Source organism: Martes martes (genome assembly GCF_963455335.1).
Source record: "Martes martes genome assembly, chromosome: 15".
Classification (NCBI taxonomy): domain Eukaryota; kingdom Metazoa; phylum Chordata; class Mammalia; order Carnivora; family Mustelidae; genus Martes; species Martes martes.
Window position 1 is genome coordinate 46,182,977 of NC_137903.1, and position 24,061 is coordinate 46,207,037.

The 24,061-nt window shown below is 38.2% G+C and overlaps 1 protein-coding gene across 2 annotated transcripts in view; it reads right to left on the reverse strand.

Moving 5' to 3' along the window:
• Positions 1 to 6,605: 6,605 nt before the first annotated feature.
• PLA2G4A (phospholipase A2 group IVA) overlaps positions 6,606 to 24,061 on the reverse strand; it is a 165,045-nt gene continuing 147,589 nt past the window's right edge. For both annotated transcript variants that reach the window (XM_080824658.1, XM_080824659.1), the window contains 3 exons: positions 17,693 to 17,888; positions 16,029 to 16,186; positions 6,606 to 7,207 (listed from right to left, as the gene is read on the reverse strand). In XM_080824658.1, the coding sequence (XP_080680784.1) occupies positions 7,076 to 7,207; positions 16,029 to 16,186; positions 17,693 to 17,888 (486 nt within the window). In that variant the 3' untranslated portion in view covers positions 6,606 to 7,075. The remainder of the gene's footprint in view (positions 7,208 to 16,028; positions 16,187 to 17,692; positions 17,889 to 24,061) is intronic.

The window sequence follows — 24,061 nt, forward strand, 5'->3', positions numbered from 1 at the left end:
ACTCCTCCGACTCAAGAAGTGAGGAAGGTACATAACAGAGCAGGTGAGCTTTCTAGGACTCCCAAGGAGGAGTTGTTTTTTAGTCAATAGGACAGGCATGAGGAAGGCCTTGCTGATGGAGTGACCAGTAGATAGAAAGGCAGGGAGTTGTGAACTAGAATAATGCGGACTGGGGGGCTGAATGTAGATTGCAGGAATGATAGGAGTGTGATGGGAGAGGAGAGGGGGAAGTAAGGCTAAATATGTAGGTAGAAACCAGACAGCCCCAAGCTCTAGGTGTCTTTTTAGTGTTTTGACTACATTCTGGGTTGCATGGGGAAGCACTGAACAATTTTCAATGGGAGAAGGACAATCACATTTGCATTTGCATTTTTAAAGGAGGCTCTGAAATTAGTAGGAGGGCTGGATTAGGGGATGATGAAACTGGCTTGTGAGACTTGTGAGGATGTGGAGACTCTGGCCTCCTGTGCTCTAGCCATCTGAGAGCATTCTAATGTAGACTTTCCCTTTTATTTTTCTAGGGGTGTTTTTATTTACTATAAGTATATGATTATTATTATTAACCTTATTCTACTAGGATTTCCTGGACCGATTAATGTTATCACTGTTTTCCTTGATGCTTTACAGTGTTCAGCGTTGCACTTTGCCTAGGCATAACATACATGCTCATACCTAAACCACAAATTAAGCGAGTGCTTAGCTGATGAAAATCAGAAACTCGGCCCAAGATGGGTTTGCTGTTTCTTTGGTGGAAACATAGAACATAATACTGTTCTAGGGGCACGGTGGTGGGAGCAGAGGGGGCGGTGCCTAACAGCAAAGGGGAGAGGCTTCACTGAAAACAAGATTGCCACTGGGTCTAGGAGAAAAATCCAGAAGAAAAAAGTTACCCAAAGGAATCGTTAATGAGAAAAATGCAATTCATGATCAGAGCGTGAGAAAGCACCTCTGAAGGTCAGGTAGAACAGGGTAAAACCTGGCTAAAAGTTGGGAAACCAGGCTAAAAGTTGGTGTGGCTGTGGGTGTGAAGAGCCTCGTAAGCCACGCTACTTTTAGCTTCTTTTTCAATAGTATTTTAAATATCGAGTTGTTACATTTACCATCTGCATTCTATCTTCACTCAGCATAATGGGGAGGAATAGAGGAAATGAGCTCAGGCTAAAACATTAAAGAAAGGGATTGTTATTAAAGTTGCTATATTAGGAGGTATAGACAATAACGTACATAATGCATTTCAGCACATGGTAGTGGTTAGAACTCCGCCTAAAATCTCTCTCTCCAGCCAGTTACCTGGTGTAAAATTTTAGCATCTAGATTTCTTTTCACAGATGAATAAGCATCCTAATTAAAAGGCAAACAAGCTACAGAATTATATACAGAATTATATACTCTGCATTGGAAAGCACTACCAAGACTGCCCCCCACGACATACCTAGCAAGTAAAACTCTTGAATTCACATGCTGTGAATAGGTAACTGGTGAGAAGGAATTTATTCACATCAGTAATTTTATTCCATTTTTTGGAAAGATATAATTGACAGAAACTCTTTCTTCTTTGCAGCTGCACAGCATTAAATTTCTCTCCCACAAGAAACCCCGTGGTGGTTTTCAACTCCTACACCACTTCTTATCAGCTGGGTATGACTGATCCAGGGTCGTACCCAGCAGGAATCTCAAAATTCCTCCAGATTCATCAGGAAGAAGGATGGGTTCAATGGCTATGCCTGTTAGGTATTCTGGAAGGGAGAGGGGGCAACGTACTGGATTTTGTATTTTTGTTCCAAACGGAGATTACTGGAAGCCAATAGCTTTAAACAGCTCTGCCACCTGTGTGTTAAGTGGTTCCTAAATAAACACCTATAACATGGAAAAATCTGAATACATGTCTTATCAGTGGGTTCAGGACATGGTTTCTAACCACCCCCTCCCTCTGAAGTCATCCTTGGATATTCTAGATATTGTCTACCCTAAAACTTTGATGTTGTATTTCTCCTATTTCTCCTTTTCTACTGTGCTATTGGTTTATTGGATTTCAGCACAGGGTTCTCCATTTCCATTAAATTTCATCTGATTAAAGTTGTTGCAATGTATAAAAAAGTTTACTTGTCAAAATAATCTAAGGATTTAGGGTTTCATAAACTTAATACAAGTCAGGGGATTGATGTCAAAACAAACCCTAAAGTGGTATTAAAATCTAATGAGGGAGAAGCGCCTGGGTGGTGTAATTGGTTAAGCCACTGACTGTTGGTTTCAGCTCAGGTCATGATCTCAGGGCCCTGGGATCAAGCCCTGCACTGAGCTCTGTGCTTAGCATGGAGTCCGCTTGGGATTCTCTCTCCCCTCTCCCTCTGCCCCCGTACCTTGCACACTCGCTCTCTCTCCCTCCCTCTCTCAAATAAAATCTTTTTTTTAAGAAAGATTTTATTTGAGAGAGAGAGCACACGAGAGAGTCAGAGTGCAAGCAGGGAAATGGCAGAGGGAGAAGCAGGCTCCCCGCTGAGCAGGCTCGATCCCAGGACCCCAAGATCATAACCCGAGCTGATGGCAGACCTTAACTGACTCAGCCACCTAGGTGCCCCATAAATAAATAAATCTTTAAAAAAAATGTATTGAGGGATACAGAATCCACAAAGAGGTATTAAACTTATTCCAGTAGAGAAATCACTTGTCTCCTAAGTCCTATTTGAAATTCAACTTATCTTTTAAGAATTCATCTACATGCCAATTCTTGAAATTTTCCTCAATTACCCCATTATCCCACTTCAACCGAATCATCCTCACCGCAATTTGTATATACATAATTTTTGGCATTTTACAGGTGTTATTTTCTTTCTTACTAGTTTGTAAACTTGTAAAAGCAATCCAGTCTTATGCATTTTGGTATCTACCTTAGGTCAGGTTCTCTAGAGAGAGACTGAGAGGAAGGTTCTTGTGTAAGTGATGTGTTGCAGGAGTACTCTTAGATGAACAACAGAGAAGCTAAACCAAAAAAGGGGGGTTAACTATAGTCTTACCTCAGCCTGATCCTGAGAACTTCGGGCAGGAAAACAGTCAGAGAATCAGCCCATCCTGAGGCGAGGCAGCCTTTTGTAGCCCTACATCAGTTAGTCAACTGGTTGCAGCCTTTCTCCAGGCGGAAGTCCTAACAGAGCAAGCGCATCCCCTCAGCCGAAGGCAAATCTGAGAAGGCTGCAAGCTATGGGCTTGTAGAAGCCAATACTCATAGCCACTGGGGGATGGGTGCCCCAAACAGGCAAAGGGGATCTGGGCCACCACCAACAGTGACCACAGTGGTCAGTTTCTCTGCAGAATCAAGCATGGCATCTTACACATACCGGGACACAATAAATGTTTATCGATGTGCACTGTTTATAAAGTGTTCAACCAAAAGAACGACTTTTCTATTCAACAAAATTTTCTTATTGGTAACTGCTTATTTAGCTCTTCTGTTTTCCCAGCCGATGATGGCACTGACTGGATTTGTCATTTGGTATTAATGTAATGGGAGGAATAAAAAAAATTATTAGGACATCATAAAACTCTATTCCTTAAAATATTCAGTGGAAACAATTTTGTAGAATTCTTAAGCCTATGATTTACTTCTTTGGCTTTTATTCAATACAGAGAAGTAGAATTTGCTTTCATCAGCTGTAAGAAGAGTTAAAAGAAGAAAATGTGGATATGAAAAGGGAGCCACTCATGTAGACCTCTTTGTTTTGTTTTTGTTTTTGTTTTTAAAGAATTTATTTATTTATTTGCGAGAAGGTGAGTGAGAGAAAGAGCAGGAACTGGGGTGGGGAGAAGGGCAGAGGGAGAGGAAGAAGCAGACTCTGCTGAGCAGGGAGCTGGATGTGGGATGGATCCCAGGACCCTGGATCATGAACTGAGCCGAAGGCAGATGCTTAACTGAGCCACCCAGGCGCCCCAACATGTAAACTTCTTTAATTATTTGCGAATCTTCTGAGATCCTATTGCCAAAGCTTTAGGTAATTTTAACTCTTTGAAACAGTGTCAAGATTATAGAAAAGTTGCAGGTAGAATTTGAAAATTTTTTTTTCGAACCATTTCAAAGTATGTTGCCAACATAATGTCTTTTTACCCTGAATATTTTAATGTGTAGTTACTAAAAAAATAATGATAATCTGCTAATAACCTCAATATAACAATTAAAACCAGGATATGAACACTGAAACATCACTATGATCAACAAGGCCAGCACTATCTTGATACCAAACCAGAAAAGAACACTACTAACACTACTCGAAAAGAAAACTGCAGGCCAATATCCTGAAGAATATAAATGCAAAAATGCTCAATAAAATACTAGCAAGCTGCACTTAGCATCACATGCAAAGGATCGTTCACCATGATCAAGTGGAATTTATCCATGGAAAGCAAGGATGTTTGAATATATGCACATCAATCAATGTGATATGTCACATTAACAGAAGGAAAGAAAAGAATCATATGATCGTCTGGATAGATGCAGAAAGCATTTAACAAACTGAATGCCCATTCATGATAAAAACTCCTAACAAATTAGGCATAGAAGGAACATTTATCAACATAATAAAGGCTATCTATGACAAACCCACAGCTAACATACTCAATGGTAAAAGGTTGAAAGCTTTTCCTCTAAGATCAGGAACAAGACAAATGGGTCTACTCTTACCACTGTTATTCAACATACTACTAGAAGTTTTAGCTAGAGCAATCAGGCAAGGAAAAGAAATAAAAGGTATCAGAACTGGAAAGGAAAAAGTAAAACTGTCTCTCTTTGCAGATGACATGATTTTATAAACAGAAAATCCTCGAGACTCAACCAAAAAAAAAAAAAAAAAGAAAAGAAAAGAAAAGAAAAAGGCTCTAATCAATGAATTCCACTGCTGTATACAAAATAAAGTTTCAGAATACAAAATTGACATACAAAAATCAGTAGTATTTCTATACATTAACAACAAATTTTCTTAAAAAAAAAAGAAATTGATCCCATTTACAGTAGTATCAAAAACAATAAAATACTTAGAAATAAAACTGAGGTGAAAAACCTCTACTCTGAAAACTACAAGATATTGATGAAAAAAATCAAAAATAGAAATAAATAGAAAGGTATTCTGTCAATACTACCAAAATCTACCATCAGTAGATTCAACGCAATCCCTATCAAGACTCCAGAAGTAGAAAACACACTCCTAAAATTTATTTGGAACCACAAAAGACTCCAAATAGCCAAAGAAATCCAAAGAACAAAGCAGGAGACATCACGCTTCCTGATTTCAAGCTATCCTATAAAGCTATAGTCATCAATACAGTACAGTACTGGTATAAAAACTGACAAATAGACCAATGGAACAGAATTGAGAGCCCAGAAATAAACCCAAACATAGACCATCAACTAAAATTTCACAAGGCCACGAATACTCAAAGGAGAAAGGACAGTCTCTTCCATAAATGGTGCTAAGATGATTGGATATTCATTCTTCTTTCTTTGAATTACCTTTCTTTAAACTCTCTATTCATTTGTCTTTTTTCCTCTCACCTTTTATTCATATTTACACCTATGAGGAAAGACAACAAACACCACTAAAGAAGGGAACCCTTGAAAGCTCATTCTTTCCTTGGTTGATTTATGCATTCAACAAATTAGTGCCCACCACAGGCCATCAGACGTGCTGCAGGATCTGGGGATGTAGCAGTGGACAAAGTGACAAAAAGACCTGCCCTCAAGGACCTTACATTTGAGTGGAGGTGACCAACAATAAACAGGATGAGTAAGTTTCCTTACTGTATTAGTTTCTCCTTATGTTTACACCAACCCTGAACCTTCGCTGTTCAGTGGTGATTGAAACCACAGTCATACAGTACAGACTGTCCCTAAGACACGTCTTGTAGATACAGCCCTTGCTACTCTTCTGGATTTTTCTCTGACGTCAACTGCTCTCTGGTGGACAAACAGTCCAACATATTCTCAAAGTAAAATGTTAAACTAGAAGAGGTTACATTTTTTTCCCCTCTACTTGCTGAATAGAGATATAGTATTTGTTCAAGAAATGATACGTGCGTGGCTCAGTTGTTAAGTGTCTGCCTTTGGCTCAGGTCGTGATCCCAGGGTCCTGGAACTGAGCCCCACATCAGATTCCCTGCTCCAAGGGAAGCCTGCATCTCCCTCCTTTTCCCTGCTTTGTTCCCTTTCTCACTGTCTCTCTGTCAAAAAATAAGCAAAATCTTTTTTAAAAAAATGATACATGCTTTCTCCTTTGAGAAAAATAACCATGATTTAAAATGACAAGTTTCACATTACCATTTAGGATTAACAATTTTTTTAAAAAGATTTTATTTATTTATTTGACAGAGAGAGAGAGAGAGAGGGAACACAAGCAGGGGGAATAGGAGTGGGAGAAGCAGGCTCCCCGCCGAGCAGGGAGCCCAATGCGGGACTCGATCCCAGGACCCTGAGATCATGACCTGAGCGGAAGGCAGACGCTTAATGCCTGAGCCACCCAGGTGCCCTAGGATTAACAATTTTTGTGTTTGAAAGCCATGAGTCTGAGAATCTTTTGTAGCTACAATGCAATACTCCATTCAAAATAAACAAACTCAATTATCTCATGCTAATTGCATATGGATGTATTTATTTCATATATGTATATATGTGTATATAAATAAAAAATAGTGTTGTCTCATGGTATGAATAAATCCAGTCAGTGAATAACATTTTTACACAATGCAAAGTCGTACTTATTGAGACTTAACTGTTAAATATTCTAAAAAGAATTTTTTTTTTTAAAAAAGAGGACACATAGTTGGTGAGGAATATCTAAAATTACAGTATATGTCCCTACATTTGCATCAGGAAATCTATACCGACAGAAAATGTAGCTGAGTATATTTTTACATAATCACATCATCTCTCAACCTAACAAATTTATAACAGTATTATTCTCATGCAGTTAAATAACTGCAACTTTGAGTACCAGCCAGTCTCTTGTGATCTGTACTATGCTTTTAAATCCAGTTGTAATGGAATTTCAAACCACCTCAGCATCAGAAATTGCTGCACTTCTCACTGCACAAACTATGCTACAGGTTTGCTTAGAAACTCTTTGTTGAAAAATCGTCTTGCTTCCACATTACTAAGGGAAACAGAGCAGCGAGACGGATTCTGTCTTCTGTATTCAATGCTTTCAATTATGGCATTCTTTATCACCTGCAAATAGAGGGAACAGATGTATAATTAGTATTGCTCTAAACTCATGTAAACATTTGTTTGGTCAAAACAAAATCTAATTGATCTTTTTATTATAGTTTCTTTTTGAAATAGAGAAATCTCTTGAGTCATGCATGTGTATATGTAAATCCAACATCCCTCCATATACTCTTGTTAAGCTCCAATCCAGATGGTCTTCCTCCTCCAGCCAGAGAAAGAGCTATTCTGGGAATGTTCTGGATTTTGTGCTGATAAAATTGGAAATAAATTGTGTGTAACCTGGTAAATTTATATTTATTCTGGTTTTGAATGGGGGAGGTGATAAGAGGGAAGAAATAAGTTACTACTAAATGTAGAATTTATGTTCTTTACAGTTAGTGGACAAGCAGAAATGAGGGACCACAGGGGAGTAGAAGACTTTCTTTAAGCCTAATGAGAAAAGAAGGTGTTGCTGACGAATTGCCTTGCTTTCTCAGCTAAACAAACAGTTATAAAACATGGATGTTCTCTATCTAGAAAATACCACACTTTGTGATTTTATTGATGATGACTTTCTTATTCAGACTAATTTTCATATATGCTCAAATTAATGGTGACTACAACCTCTAAGAATTGCTATTCCAATTATATCCTCTTCTGGTGTGACGTCAACCTAGTTAAGCACTTCTGGAAAGAAGGCAAGATTTGGAAATTGGTTGAAGTGGTTGTTGCAAAACAATGGAAAGAGGGTGCCTGGGTGGCTCAGTGGGTTAAGCCTCTGCCTTCGGCTTAGTTCATGATCTCGGGGTCCTGGGATCAAGCCCCGCATCGGGCTCTCTGCTCCACAGGGAGCCTGCTTCTCCGTCTCTCTCTCTGCCTGCCTCTCTGCCTACTTGTGATCTCTCTCTGTCAAATAAATAAATAAAATCTTAAAAAAAAAATAACAACAATGGAACGAGCTTTGAAGAGAGGCCTGTATATTAATCTTGGCTCTGTTGCTGATTTGGAACGCTTTCAAAATCACAAAGTCTCCATTCCCTAGGACACGACTATAGGATTTCATCTTAATCAATGAGCTAGAAGTTTGAGAGCACAGAAGAAAATCACAGGGACTATTTTACAATTCCCTTTATTCTCTACCCTAGGGATTGTTAAATGACATTAAGGTACTATCCACATGTGTTTCAGCCCTCTGCCATACTTGGCAAGCCTGAGCAGCTTAGGACCCAAGGCCCCCTCACATCCAGATCTACAGTGGCTCACTTGGCCCTGGAGATGGGTAGAGTGGTTTTCCCTGTCCACATCTAGTGTCACCAGGCAAGCCAGGTTCAATGCCAGGAGGAGAGAGATTCATGACCTGGGTGGTGCTAATATGCAACTAATATTCTCTGACTTTATGTTGGACCCGATGGGCAGGCCCATCTATTTCCCTAATGGTAACTTTAAACAACAAACAGTTATATTCTGGAAAGAGGGATTTATAACAGAAATGTGACACCTCTTTGCTTTATGATTTTTAAATTATATATAGAGAATAAATATAATAAAACATAGTATCATATATGTATGTATTTATAACTGTCTTATGGGCTCAAATGTTAGGGAGTCTTTTAAGTAAGGCAGGTATATGGTGAGCCCCTTTTTCCCATGAGTAAGGGAAACATAATGAATTCTATGGTGACATAAGAGGCTTCAGACCTATGAAGGAGACCTTGACCAAGAACCTCCAGGCATAATCAGTTCTTGGCTATGTGAGATCAAGGGGAATTAGCTGAAATCCTTGAACTTGTTTTGTCTTCTTTAAAGTGGGAATAATAATACTAGTCTTGTTTTTTGTGGGGATTGGAGACCCTTTATATGAAGTACTTTGTACAACACCCAGCACCTAGGAAACGTTCCATAACTAGCATCTATTTATTGTTCTTATTTTCAAACTGACCATATGTATGGAAATGCAGGAGCTTTACTATGGATATGAGGCTATAAAGTTTACTAGAAATAAACACACAACATATATCCAATTATGGACTTACTATACGGTAAAAGTCAGGAAATCAATCCTGCTATCAAATGTGTTCTACTACAATTTTTTTAAAAGATTTTTTTTAGTTGTTTTAAAAATTATTTTGATTAACATATAATGAAATATTTGCCCCAGGTGTACAGGTTTTTTTTTTTTTTTTTAAAGATTTTATTTACTTATTTGAGAGAGAAAGCGAGTGACCTAGTGAGCAGGGCTTGATCCCAGGACCCTGGGATCATGACCTGAGTTGAAGGCAGATGCTTAACCTACTGAGCCACGGAAGTGCCCTCCAACCCCACTGCATCTTCTTTTAATAATCTCCCTGCTTTCTAGATACTATGTCGGCAAGTTTTCAGTTAGTTTCTCCTTCACCATACCAACCCAAGACACAGGAACCCTCATTGCAGAGAAATACCCAAGTCAAATAAAAATCAACTCTTCACTTTCTAAATATCTAAAAAGCTTTAAAATATATAAACACACATACACGGGGAAATTATATTAATAACAACTGCTACCAATTTCTTTATAATGAATTAATAAGCACAAAAAAACTCAGCAATACCAATACCATGAACTAGTAGATTTCTCGTAGGTGGACCTTGGCAGGTGTTTCTAGTAAACACGCCATTATTATGAAGGAAATGAAACATTTGTATTTATTAACTGAAAAAAAAAAAAAAAAACCCGCAAATCGTATGCAATTAGAATGTGCAAGTTGAACCACTAGGTGGCACATTAACACTGTGAAAACTTTGCCCCGATTTTTCCAATTGCTGCAGAACATAGCCATTGGTTGTGATTTATTAATTCTATAATATGAACAGAAGAGGCTACCCCGAGTCCCACATCAGTGCTAAACCCAAACCTCCCAGCATGATACATGGTACAGTTCCATGTATCCAAAGAAGAAATATTCCATCTTTGAATCTTCCTATTTTTAAATAATATTAGGTGTAATCTTCAATAGTGTTTATATCCAATTTCCTCTTTCATTCCCCCCTGAAATTCATTGAGATTCTAAATCCTTCCCTTCTGTGGTACCCTACAACAGCCCTCCTCTCTCACATCTCTCCAACCCTCTTGCCCCTCCGCCCCCCACCCCCACGTCATCCTTCACGGGTGCCCTTCCATAGCCTCCTAACTGTTGGTCCAGGCTCTTTCAATCTACCGCGAGAAAGGCAGAGAAGAAGAAAAGGAAACATGCAAAATGTGATCGTCTCCCAAAAGGGAACAAATTTAGAGACATGAGATGGATTAGAAGCAGCCAACTGGCAAATACTGAGTTCCCACAACAGAAAATTAAAAATGACCCCAACGAGGAAGTTATCACATATTTTGAAAGAGAAATAAAAATTACAGATACAAAAGAATACAAGAAGATATTCCAGTCTAAATTGCTACAAATCTGCCAGCTAATGTCTGCCTTTCCCATAAAAACATAAGTGTCGGGGCGCCTGGGTGGCTCAGTGGGTGAGGCCTCTGCCTTCAGCTCAGGTCATGATCTCAGGGTCCTGGGACTGAGTCCCGCACTGGGCTCTCTGCTCAGCAGGGAGCTTACTTCTTCCTCTCTGCCTGCCTCTCTGCCTGCCTGTGATCTCTGTCTGTCAAATGAATAAATTTTAAAAATCTTCAAAAAAAAAAAAAAAACCAAAACCCCAAACCAAAAAAACTTAAGTGTCATGAAAGCAGCCTTATTAGTCTTGTCAGTTTTGATCGCAGCACTCTCAGTAGATCGTGGCATGTGTAGGAAGCATCTGGGAACTAGTCTGGCTGGAAAGGAGACTGTGTTTGGAAAATAGGAGGAAATAAGACTGCCTGAGAAACAGATGGTTCAAAAGTGGGAAAGAGTGAGGGAAAAACCAGCAACCCCATCTTGGCTCCCCACATGACTGTGTGATGACCTCCATTACCCTTGACTCAGTTTCTTCACCTATAAATAAAGACACATACCTCAGAGGCTAGTTTTGAGTGTTAAACAGTTGAGGAGAAAATATCTAGCTTATGTTAAACACTCAAAACTTTTTTTTGTTTTCTTTTTCTCATGAGTGTATCCTTAGTTACTAAAACAGTGCCTGACACAGGAGATACTCAATACATACGTGTCTAATTAATGAATAAGTAAGATGGAAAGAGATTATAGGCAGCATTAACGATAGATGAATTTGGGCCTCACATATTAGGCCATGATATAGAATAAGCTTCTAGATTACTTTTAAAAGATAAAAACTTTAACTCGTACCTAAATGCTATTATGAGATGAAATATCAATAAATTAAGAATTAAGTACCAGTACTTCTGGATATATACTTTTCCTCATTTATTTATTAATTAATTTATTTTTTGAGAGGAAAAGAGAGTGCAAGCAGGGGTGGGGGAAGGGCTGAGGGAGAGGAAGAGAGAGAACATAAGCAGGCTCCATGCCCAGCGTGGGGCTCACCTGGAGCTCACCGTGGGGCTCCAGCTCACGACCCTGAGATCACGACCTGATCCAAAATCAAGAGCTGGATCCTTAACTGACTGAGACACCCAGGCACCCCACTTTTCCTTATTTTAGTTAGCATCTAGTATTTAACACTTCATAGAAAATATTTGAGAAGGAATTTTAAAAGCTCATTATTATGTACCATTGGCATATATTGAATAAACTGACACATAACCTGTTCTTAGAATATGCCTACTGATTTAATAAATTGAATGAGTGGGACTGCCTCACAGGACATTTTCCTGTGAGCGCTGCATCAACAAGGTCCTGGGAAAGGAGCTCTCAGAGCCACATTCTCTCCAGAGCAAGCTGGTGGTTTATGAGGAGAGCATGTAGCAACTCTCCGTGCCCAGGCATACACGGCGTAGAGTCTACGTGGTCAGAAATCCTGCCTCCAACTCACAGACCTGCATCCTGGCTACCCCTTCTCCCTATCACCTCGAACTCTTCAACATTTTCAGCCAATAAGTCAATGGCATTTTAAAAATCATTCACGAGAATTTTATTGCATATTTCTTTTAGGGGCCAGGCATTGTGATGAGTGTTTCTGGAGGAAACAAGAGGTAAATAAGGCCAGTTATTATTATTATTATTATTATCATTATTTTTAAAGATTTTATTTATTTATTTGACAGACAGAGATCACAACTAGGCAGAGAGGCAGGCAGAGAGAGAGGGGGAAGCAGGTTCCCTGCAGAGCAGAGAGCCCGATGGGGGGCTTGATCCCAGGACCCTGAGATCATGACCTGAGCCGAAGGCAGAGGCTTTAACCCACTAAGCCACCCAGGCGCCCCGGCCAGTTATTATTTTTAAAGGGTTTCAAATTTATAAGTCAAAGCAGAAGACAATATGAACACTGATAATAATTGTTACCATTATCATAGTAGCTGCTTCAATTTGCTGAGTATGTCTTACATGCCAAGCCCTTAAATTATATTATTTTACTTAATCCTCACCCTGGTCTTGTAAGATATGCGATCACCGTTTCCCCTTACAAAAGAGGAAAGGAAAATTTGGAAAAGTTAGCCAAAGTGTCCACGGTCACTCAGCCAAGAGGGAGGAAGCAAGGATTTGAACACCCAATTTGGTCTGACTCCAAAGCCTCTGCATTTCCCGCATACCACATGTCTATTGGTGTAAGTCACTCTATGTTTCTATGTTAAGTTTTTTAAAACACTCATACACAAACCAGCATCACTCCCCCACCACCACCGCCATTAAATACTGCCATTGTAAAGGGCTGAGGCAATGGTCAGTGAGAAGGAATTTGGGAGGACTGAGTAAGTGCGGAAACCTGATGCTGACGAGAAACCCAGGCTGCTCTCAGGACGGGAGCAGAAACAGAGTGAAAGTTCTCTAAAGATGAATGAGGATTTTGGGTCAGCCAAGCAGGCCAGCTAGGATCTCTGGGGACAATAAAGCAACAGAAGCACACAGCTGTGGGAGACAGGGTGGCCTTTTCAGAATAAAACATTGAGCCAGAATGTTAATTGAAGATGAAAATTTGCCTTAAGCCACAAACGTGAAAACCGTCTTCTCTGGAGTTGGCGGTGGGGATCTGCATTAGAAGAATTTATAAGGAAGATGTGGTCCATATACACTATGGAGTATTATGCCTCCATCAGAAAGGACGAATACCCAACTTTTGTAGCAACATGGACAGGACTGGAAGAGATTATGCTGAGTGAAATAAGTCAAACAGAGAAAGTCAAGTATCATATGATTTCACTTATTGGTGGAGCATAACAAATAATATAGAGGACAGGGGTAGATGGAGAGGAGAAGGGAGTTGAGGGAAATTGGAAGGGGAGGTGAACCATGAGAGACTATGGACTCTGAAAAACAACCTGAGGGTTTTGAAGGGGCAGGGGGTGGGAGGTTGGGGGAACCAGGTGGTGGGTATTGGGGAGGGCACGGATTGCATGGAACACTGGGTGTGGTGAAAAAACAATGAATACGGTTACGCTGAAAATAAATAAAAAATTTAATTAAAAAAAAAAAAAAGAAGAATTTATATTCCCCGGGTTCGCAGTCTACAAGCCGTGGCAAGTGATTACATTAGCTGCCTTGCTGAGGTGTGAATTAGTAAGCTACTCTATTGAAATGGTGTGGGAATGAGTGATTTAGCTAATGACTGAGCCTAATGAGCTCTTCAGCATTTTACCCTGGCAGTTTTGTTGGTCTTTTATCACTTATCAAGAAGCTTTTGATTCTGATAAATTATGTTTTCTTGGTTAAAAGTGAGGGTTTGGGGAGGGTCATCAAAAAAGAGACAAAATGTCAGTGAACACTGCAATTCCTACCTGGGTATGAAATGTACACTCATGCAGACACACACACACACATATGAATCACTTGAACACAAGTCTCAATGGTCATGTAATCTAAGAGCAAGCTTACATTCATTCATGCCACCTCCAGCCCCCAAAATTTACTGCCTCGACTGCTATTACCTGTACAGACTTGTCTATATTATTAATTCTGGGCATTTGCAAAGGTCTTGGGGTGTATCCATCCTGGTATAGGGAATAGACACACATAGGTAAGTTTCCCATTTATCGAGCGGCTTCTGACTGTTCATACATCACCCGATGATTCATTCTTGCTGTCATGACAGGTGCTGTTACACCTGTCTCAGAGATGAGGCAACTGAGGCCCAGAAAGTCTAAATAGCTTATTCCAAGTCATGCAGGTGGTCCACCTGAGATCTAAATGAGATATAAAGCCCATGACCTGACCTTGCTTCTACACGCTATGCCAGAGAATTTCTTGGATGCAATCAAATCTTGCTTTATTAATTAATGTTTGATGAGTGAGTTATTTTGGAATTCAGTCTGTTTTTGCTTGAGCTTTTACTTTTTCCTCTATGTGTCAAACAAACTACTTTGAAGAATATATAAATAGAATTATATCATTCTTTATAGCAAACAGCTTAGCGGGCTTTATATAAACCAGAACTGAAAAAACGAGAAAAATGTAGTTGTTTAAGTTACAGATACAGATATCTATCCACTCACACTCATCTATAATATACACAGATATGTACATATACAGATATATATATACATATAATATATGTATCCTTTTATTTTTCCAAGTCCAAGAGGATATTTATATATCCCTACAGTCTATTTTTTTTTCCATTTGAGGACAACTGATCAAGTTTAGTACATTTCATCCCAAGGAATACATTGTTTTGAGTCTGTTAGTTTCATACTAGAAATAGGATTTTTCTGATATTACCCCTTATTTCTCTTTTGACAACATGGGCTTTTATAAAACACAAATCTCTATCTTGAGAATGTCTGTTCACTCCCTATAAATCATAGATTAAAATACTGATTTTCTCTTAATATTCTTTAAAATTTCAGCATAGCATATGGATTCCAGATGACCACTGATTGAAGATAAAAGAAAAAAGAAAAAATATATTTAGAAAACTAATCCCATATACACAGACCCCTCATCCATATATTACGCTTTCTTTGGCCCCATTTGTAAAGTATCAAAAAGACTGGCAAATCAGATACAACATGTTTCCCTTTCCAATTAATTTCTTTTTCTTTTACTCTTTTTTTTTTTTTAATGTGCAAAATTCAGCTAGGCTCATGAACTTGGGCTTTCACAATGGATAATAATTTGTCAGACACTGAGATTTGGAACTACAAGCCAACATGATTCCTGTTACACACACAACAGTGTTCTTAAATGGTGAGTTAGAGATTACAGAATTTCACACAGTCATGGAATCTTAGTAGCAGATATAGTGGGGTTAGGGATGACCTAAGTGAAGAGATGACTTGTTTCTGAAGTTCCTAATGCAAAGTGTACTTGTTATCTCATGGGCTAAAAATGGGAAGGCTGCTACTTTTGGCAACATTCCCAAGACCTACAAAAATAAAGGCATTTAAAAGCATGAGTATATCTATGAAAACTTGTGATATTTTAGCAGATTAACTACACTTCTGGTTACACTCATTTTCCTACTCTTATATTTCCTTTTTATCACCTTTCTTCCTACTCATAACTTATTTTTATCATATGATGAATACATCAGATACCTTGGGAAAGAAGCTGAGTATTAACCAATCCTTCAATCAAATAATCATACAAAATATGGGCTCTGCCAATTTAGGGAGATTACTTTTTCTTATTTGTGACTTTTACAGTGTTCTTCTGGAGAGTAATAAAATAATGTACAAAAATAAAATGGTATGATTTGGGTGGTATCGATCATAAATCTTATTTTTATTTTTAATGAATTAAAAAGGTATTGCTATGTTCATGTGGTATGGAAGTATGTGACATTGTCAGTGATCACAGGAAATACTTACATCAATGTTGTTCAGGGTATTGAAGTGCATGAGATCATGCAGCCTTTTGAATGCTTGATTTGGATATTGAAAGTTGAAGGTCGAAAATGGTGATTCAGGGTCATCAAAAATATCAAAATCCGCTATCTCTTTCTCTTCTTTAGTTTCTCTTGGAACACCTAAATATGAAAAGAGTCTCAAATGGTGTGATTTTGAAAACAGCAAAATATCTCTAAAACCCAAGGAAGAAAACATACAAATAGCTGTAAACATAACATAGAGAGCCCCCACTGGGGTCATGGGATCTGTAGTAAAGACCATTATGCTCCCAGCCGTATTGTCTGGGTTGGGATATCCAGGTGTTCTACCTGGGAAACTTCCAATGGCCCGCATCTGCATCTTTCTACCCCATCCTGCAACGGGGGGGCCTGTTTTGCTAGCAGCAGGATATAAATTCTGATAAATAACACTGCCCCCCAGGCAGCAGTCAACCAAAGACTCTAGGAAGTTAGGATATAAATACCCCGGTTCCCTTGCCTTTTGTGGTATGAATAGGAAGGATGATTCTAGAACATAGTTTCTATTCCATTTCCTAGGCTTTTTCAACAGGATCAAATGCACCTCATGGTAGTTGGCTTACTAACACATCTTTTGTTGTCTACCTTCCTTTATCACTTCCCTACATCCTTAGTAACATTCCCGAGGTCCACTCAAATAAACAGTCTGCACTTGAATTCTTTTCCTAGAATCTGCTTCTGGGGGAATCCAAACCAAAACATTATCTAACTGTGCTCATGCCACAGGAATCCCCTATGCAGTCTCTCCTTGAGAATTAATAGAAAATTAGATAGAAAATTGATAGAAAATTCTCTAGGTTTCAAGTACTCTACTGTTCAGTAACTAAAAATGCCCACCAATTCTTCCTTCTCTTGTTTTGAAGTATGACTTGTAATAACCTCCCTTCTCTGTCTTCCATCACCACCTGGAAGATCCCTTTCTTCTCCATCGTCCCATGTCAAATCTGCCATAACTATCTTTCATATCTTTCCTGTCATAACTGCACTTTCTGGTCCAAGGATAATATGATTTTTAGGCCTTGAGTATCCTGCCCATCAATCTCTAGATCTCCTTTTGTAAATCAGTATTTTCCAGGATATAGAAGAATCTATAGACTCTGGATGTAATAAAGCAGGACAACCATGCCTTGAACATGATTCTCTTTTTCTGTGAAACATAACGAAACAATCTGAAATGACTATCTATGCTGTATTGTTGGATTATATTAATCTTGTGGTCACTTAAAGTTCCCAGAGTTTTTGCATGATTTGTTCTGAAATAAGGGCTCCCTTGCAAGGGTAATTTTCAAAATATTTAATAATCCCTATGTCAAGGGTGCCAATTAATCAGAAGTAACATCAGCCCAGGTTTTGAGTAAAGTCCTAGAGATTTTTATTGAGCCAGTTGTTGACGAATCAGTTTCTGAATTATGAAGAACGCCGGGAATCTTGGAGTGAGAAAGAGGGAAAGTACCTGAGGTCTCAGGATAGTAGCTATTTATCAAGGTAAGGGAAACATTCAGAATTGTAGTAGGTAGTACAGCAAGTGCCACTATAAACCCACTTAATATCAGTCTTGCTCCTTTACCAGATCTCTACTTTACAGAATATAATTTATTCCCCACGTACCTGGAGCCTTGTACTTTCTGAAGTTGATGTTGGCCAGAACAAAGTGGATGATAGTTGGGCAATCTTTCTCCATATCAGGATTCTTGGGTTTAAAGACATAGCATTCCTTCAGACCTTCTCGATCAAACACTTGAGGATCAATCTTTGGAAAGGGGAGCTTGTTCATTCTGGCCCACTTTTCTGCAAGCAGAAGTTCCTATGGAGGAGAGGTAAAGAAGCATTTGGGAATTTTCAGTTTTCATTTATTCATTGGGTCTGGCCATCATTCCATATTCATTAGGTATTAACTGTGTGCCAGCAATGAGCTCCTTGCTAAAATGAATAATGACCCTGTTCTCAAGAAGCTCATTAATCTGAAAAAAAAAGTCACAAAAGCACTCTATAAACAAACTCATTATTATGTTAGTTCTTGGCATAGAGCTCACTCCATAGAAGGCATGTGAAAATTTACTGATGAATTGAACTGAATGTAATTATAGTGATGTAATTGTTACAGAAAAAAAAAATTAGGGCTCTGGTTATTTTATAAGCCATGTGAACATTTTTTAACCCTTCCGAGTCAAAGAATGATGAAACAAAATAAGGAACACCCTGGTACTGAATTTTCACCTGTACCTTCTCAACACAACCAATTGAAAGTAGTAAATTTTATGTATACAAATATATTTGAATTACTTTGAATCAGCTTTTTTTCTTTTTCTGGTTCTGTTTATGAAAAGAATTTAACTTCTAGACTCAGAATGTTCTATGTGTAGTGACCAAGAATGGGCCAGACAGGGAAACCAAAGAGTTTAGTTAATGGGCGTGGCAGATGGTGTGATGGTTTCCACCTAGTAGCTTCCTTCTGGTAGGAGAATTATATATCCCCATGAAAGGACACCTAGACAGAATGACAGCAGTTCATCCATAGCTGCTGACATGAAACATGACCAAGAAATACACACATTTGTTGTTGGCCACTGAGATTTTAGGTTTCTACATCAAGGCTGACAAATGTAGTGGGTAAGCATACATACGTACTATTAGATTTAAACAAGAAAGCATAAATCAATATGGAGAGATGCCATAAATACAGCTCATTTATATTTATATACAGCTTAAGGGGTAGTAGGAAAAATAAGAAGCAGACTCTCAGTGGTAAAAGAGCAGACTCGGGGGGAGGTGCTGATTGCCTGAGTTCAAATGTAAGCTGTGGGACCAGAGGCATGTTTCCTGATGCCTCCACACTCAATAGCCTCAACTATAAAATGAGTATGATAATAATAATGTGTATCTCATGATTGCCATTAGAATAAAATAATGTCCGTACAGTATTTAGAATGGTGCTGGACACCTATCATTTCTATACAGAAGTTTGACAAATAAATGTCAATGAAGAGAGGAAAAGAGGTGGAAGGGGAAAAGTAAGGAAAGAAAAGGAAAAAGAAAGAGAGACAGGTACAGAGAAATTCCCATAGCGATGAGGTTTTAGGGAAATGATCATTACGATCTTAAGTTATTTTAACTACTCTTTGTCATCACATCTATCTATTCAGTGATAACCGTTAGCTGCAAATCAAAGCTCCAATGCTAAGAGGTGGGGACATCACCATGAGTGAAACTCTTGTCATTATGGAATTTATAAGCCTGGTGAGTGAGAAACAATCATCAATTAACTCCTTTGCTTAAAACTGTAGTAAATGCTATGAAAAAAGTATTCACCATGAGATTTGCAGTATATGTGGACTCTTTCCTCCGAGTGTACATTAATTCATTCTACAATTATTACTGAACACCTGCTATATTCTAGGCATAACTTGGCTGTCTTTGAATCCTGGACGATCATAAACCAATGGGAAAGATAAATAATAGATTTCATCGTCCAGTATGATAGAGGCAGAGGATGCGAGGGATGGCTTCATGCCTGGGCTGTGGAGTCTGAAAGGCCCACCTCAAACACAGACATTTTGATTTACTAGCTGGGTGGTCTGAGACACACTGTGTAGCCACCACAAGTCAACAGGGAAAAAATTATTTTGTAGTGTGTATGTAGTGATATTCCCCTAACGGCACCATGGGAATCATAAGAACCAACCAATCAACCAAACAGGGACCAGGCTGTTCACTATCCCTGAAATAGTATGCTCCCAACCCCATTTCACCTATAATCCACCTGTTTCTTATTTCTCAGCAACTCGTTTTCTATCACTGCATGGGAAGTTAATACCACTATCTTCCTCAGGATTGCTATGGGGATTAAATGAGATAATGTATTTTTTAAAACTCAGTAATTTATATTTAACAATATTATTTATATTTTAAATACTTATATTTAAACAGCACCTTAAATTTATAGAAAAATATACATTGAACTTTCACTGTTCTTGATGCTTCTGGAATGTTGTGAATTTTACGTTGATCAACTCTCAGTGCCATTTACAATAAAAATCTGGGAGGACAAAGGATTTAATGTATATTAAAGCAGTTGTTGCATAAGCTAGTAGGAAAAATATATTTTACTAAATATATTTTATTATATAGTACTGTATTTATATATAGTCTAGTTTGAAATTTGAGGAATTTTAAGGAGCTTTTATCACTAGCTCCTTTTTTACTTCCTGTTCAGTTGAATTATTCAGCTTATTTCTTGTCTGGTACTTTCACAATTTTTCAATCAAGATTATTCAACACCAAAATAAAACCAAAAGTTCGTACTGTGGATCAATTGCGTGAGAATGAGACAAAAAAAGAGCTTTCTAGTGTTTACAAACATGACTCAGGATGACTAACCATGTGTGGATGTGTGGGGAAAGAGGAAAAGGGAACTTCGTGAGGTAAAAGACCAAGCTATTTTTAGGTAGATATCTCATGCAGGAATCAGGAAGCCATCGAAACTTTCCCTTTCCTGATATGATCCTTCTGTGGAAAACGTTAAAAACTGATGACTGTAGAGACGGTGATTACGGGATGGAAAAACTACCTCCTTCCTAATGTCTCATTTCTGTTTGTAAAGACTGAGAAACAATGACCCAGACTATGACTAGAGCAGATGAGTTTGAAAGGGGTATTTTGGAAGAATGCCATGAGCAAGAACACGGCTGCTTTGTAAGTTATGGCGATATGCCTATCGTAAGCGTCCATTTTGGTTGCTGGACACCTCAGATACTTCAGACTTCCATAAACTAATTCATGGTAAATTTATACAGTACTAAAATGATTTTCTGTGGAGATAAAAATTTGATAGTACCCTTCAAAGTGATTAATTTATAAGATGTATTCATTTTTGAGTACTAAGACACTGTGAAGGATAAGAAAAGCAGTCTAAATGACACAGAAATATATTCAAACTATTGCGTGAGTGGCATATATATGCCATTTTATTTATTTTTATATATGGATAAATATATATTATATGTATTTTTAAATATATAAATATTTATATTATATATATTTATATATAATAAATTAGATTTTTTCAGGAGGAAATGAGCTTTTTCTCTGCACACACCTAGGGTATGTGCTTTCTATGATGTTTCTCAATATTTACAGTCTATTTTTGGATTGGGGAAGAGGTATAAGGATAAATATGCATGTGAATATGTAAATAAATTGAATCTTAAAAAAATGAAGCAAGTAATAGAAGATACAATGGACAGAAACTACAATTAAGAATTCAGTATTTTGTGGGTATGGTCATTATCACTGCCAATAAAAAGCATGCTGGTATTAGGATCTAAGAACTTTATAATGCAACAGGAGTGAAAATAATTTGGCATATTTAATAATAATAATGGGATTTACATAGCACCTTATAGTTCCTGTTACTTCTTAGTAACTAAGATGTTACTATACCTTCACCAAAGTATGTAGAGAATGTAATCTTGGGTATATCTACTCATCACAAGGCATCTTACCCTTAATGTCCAATAAGGTATAGTGGTTTCAGTGGGGGCCCTCCAAAAGAGAAGTCCATGTTCTTACCCCCCTACCCAGCGCCAGGACATATGAATGTGACCTTATTTGGAAGAGGGGTTTTTGCAAATGTAATTAAGCTGAGGGTCTGAGGATGAGATCATCATGGGTAATCTGAGTGGGCCATAAACCCAATGACAAATATCCTCATAAGAAGACACACACAGGGGCGCCAGGGTGGCTCAGTGGGTTAAGCCTCTGCCTTCAGCTCAGGTCATGATCTCAGGTCCTGGGATCGAGCCCTGAATCGGGCTCTCTGCTCAGTGGGGAGCCTCCTTCCTCCTCTCTCTCTACCTGCCTCTCTGCCTACTTTTGATCTGTCAAATAAATAAATAAAATCTTAAAAAAAAAAAAGAAGAAGAAGACACACAGAGAGGAGAGCCTTTCGGAGCTGTGTCCAGGCTGACACTGGAGTTATGCAGCCATAAGCCAAGGAAAGCCTGGATCTGCCAGACTCTGGAAAAGGCAAGGACAAATTCTCCTGCAGAGCCTTTGCAGGGAGGGTGACCCAGAGGAAACCTTGATTTCAATTTCTGGCCTCCAGAACTGTGAAAGAATACATTCTGCTGTTTTAAGCACCCGTTTGTGGTAATTTGTGAAGGCAGCCCCCAGAAACTAATATTTGAGGTAAATCTGTAAATGCTACATTGAGCAAACAAGCAGTTCCCTTTATCAGCCATGGTGGATCCATGCCCGGAAAGCTAACACGGACCTTTCCGCCATGATGGGGCAGCGACCCAAAACACAAGTCAGAAGTAAATCGTATTGCAGACGCTCTAACACAAGGATCAGGCCATAATGTTCACAAATCAATCAGGTTCGTGTGGGAAAATACAATTCTTTTTCTGTTCTCTCTCTGTGTGTGTGTGTGTGTGTGTGAGAGAGAGAGAGAGAGAGAGAGAGTTTGGTGGAATTTTGGCCTTAAGTGAAAAACAGGAAGATGAAGTCAATTTAGGTACATTACTTCCATCATTTGTGATGACTAGCTCATCTCCAATTTTTCCTTCCTTCCCTCCTCCTCTTTGCCTTCCCTCATTGTCTCCTTCTCTTCTTTTCTCCTTCCTTCTTTCATTTTTTAAGAAAATGAACCCATTGTTCTGCTCATTAAACATTTAATAGAGCACTGAAAAACTGAGTTAGATTTATGTTCAATACATGGCAACCTAATATAAAATAACATTACTTATAGCATAACTCTAATCTAGTACTCTCCATAAAGTTTAGTAAAGCCAAAAAAAAAAAAAAAAGAAACTCTAATGGTAAACTGTGAAAAGTACTATACTCCTTGCTGGTTCCTCACTAGAGCCGAAGCTTTCTTAAAAAAAAAAAAATTTTTTTTTTTTCTAAAATCAGTCTGTTTCTTTTGCAGACTTGAATAGGAAGACCCTGCTTATTTTCATGACCAACATTAAAGATAAATGCTGTTAGAATTCTCCTTGGATGGACCCTAATGGTGAAATAAATTTGCGTGGCATATATCTAAGCTATCAAAGGGTTAACAAAAAGAAACTTAACAAAATGAAACATAGAGCTGCTCTTCTTAAATCGATTACTAAGAATATTGTTTAGAATCATGAGGCTCTTTATATCCAGATGTGCTCACAAATCTAAAAAAACCCCCAAAACAAACAAAACAAAAGCCTCCCTCCAGTATTACTGATAGTGACGTCATCAGTTTCCAAGGCCAGTTACAACAGAGATATTAAAAACTGTGATTGCTGCTATCAAAAGCCGTGATATCTATCATTCATATTTCCCTGACAAAATATGAGACTTAATATTCTTATGAAATGCTTTTATCAGTAATTGTGAAATAAAGTGTATGGTTTTAATTTTTGGTCCAACATTTTTGCTCTGCTCTTTTTAATACAAATGGCATTCGTATTTCTCAAAAACAGAAAATTATTCACTATTTAATCAACTTAATAAAATCCCGTTATTATACTGGAGCTTCCCCCCTCCTCTCAAAAACCTTCCTGTAGATTCCTCATCAACTTTTAAATGTTTTATCTAAAATAAGTATCCTAAAAACAATAAAAAATAAAATAAATGTCCTATTTCAGCATTAATAATGGAGTGTCTTTATCTATTTAAAAATTATATTTGGGGGGCACTGGGCAGCTCAGTCGGTTAAGTGCCCGACTCTTGATTTCAGCTCAGGTGATAATCTCAGGGTTGTGAGATTGAGCCCCGCGTCAGGTCTGTGCTGGGCGTGGAACCTGCTTAAAAATCTCTCTCTCTCTTTCCCTTTCCCTCTGCCCCTCACCCCTTCCTCTCTCTAAAAAAAATTATATTTGGGTAATCTTTCAGATCCATAAAGAAATACATATTTTATAATGACAGTCATAACACTCATTAGTTAAAAAAATCATTTTCAACATTCCAAGTGAGCCTGAAAAATTCATTTTGTTCACTTGG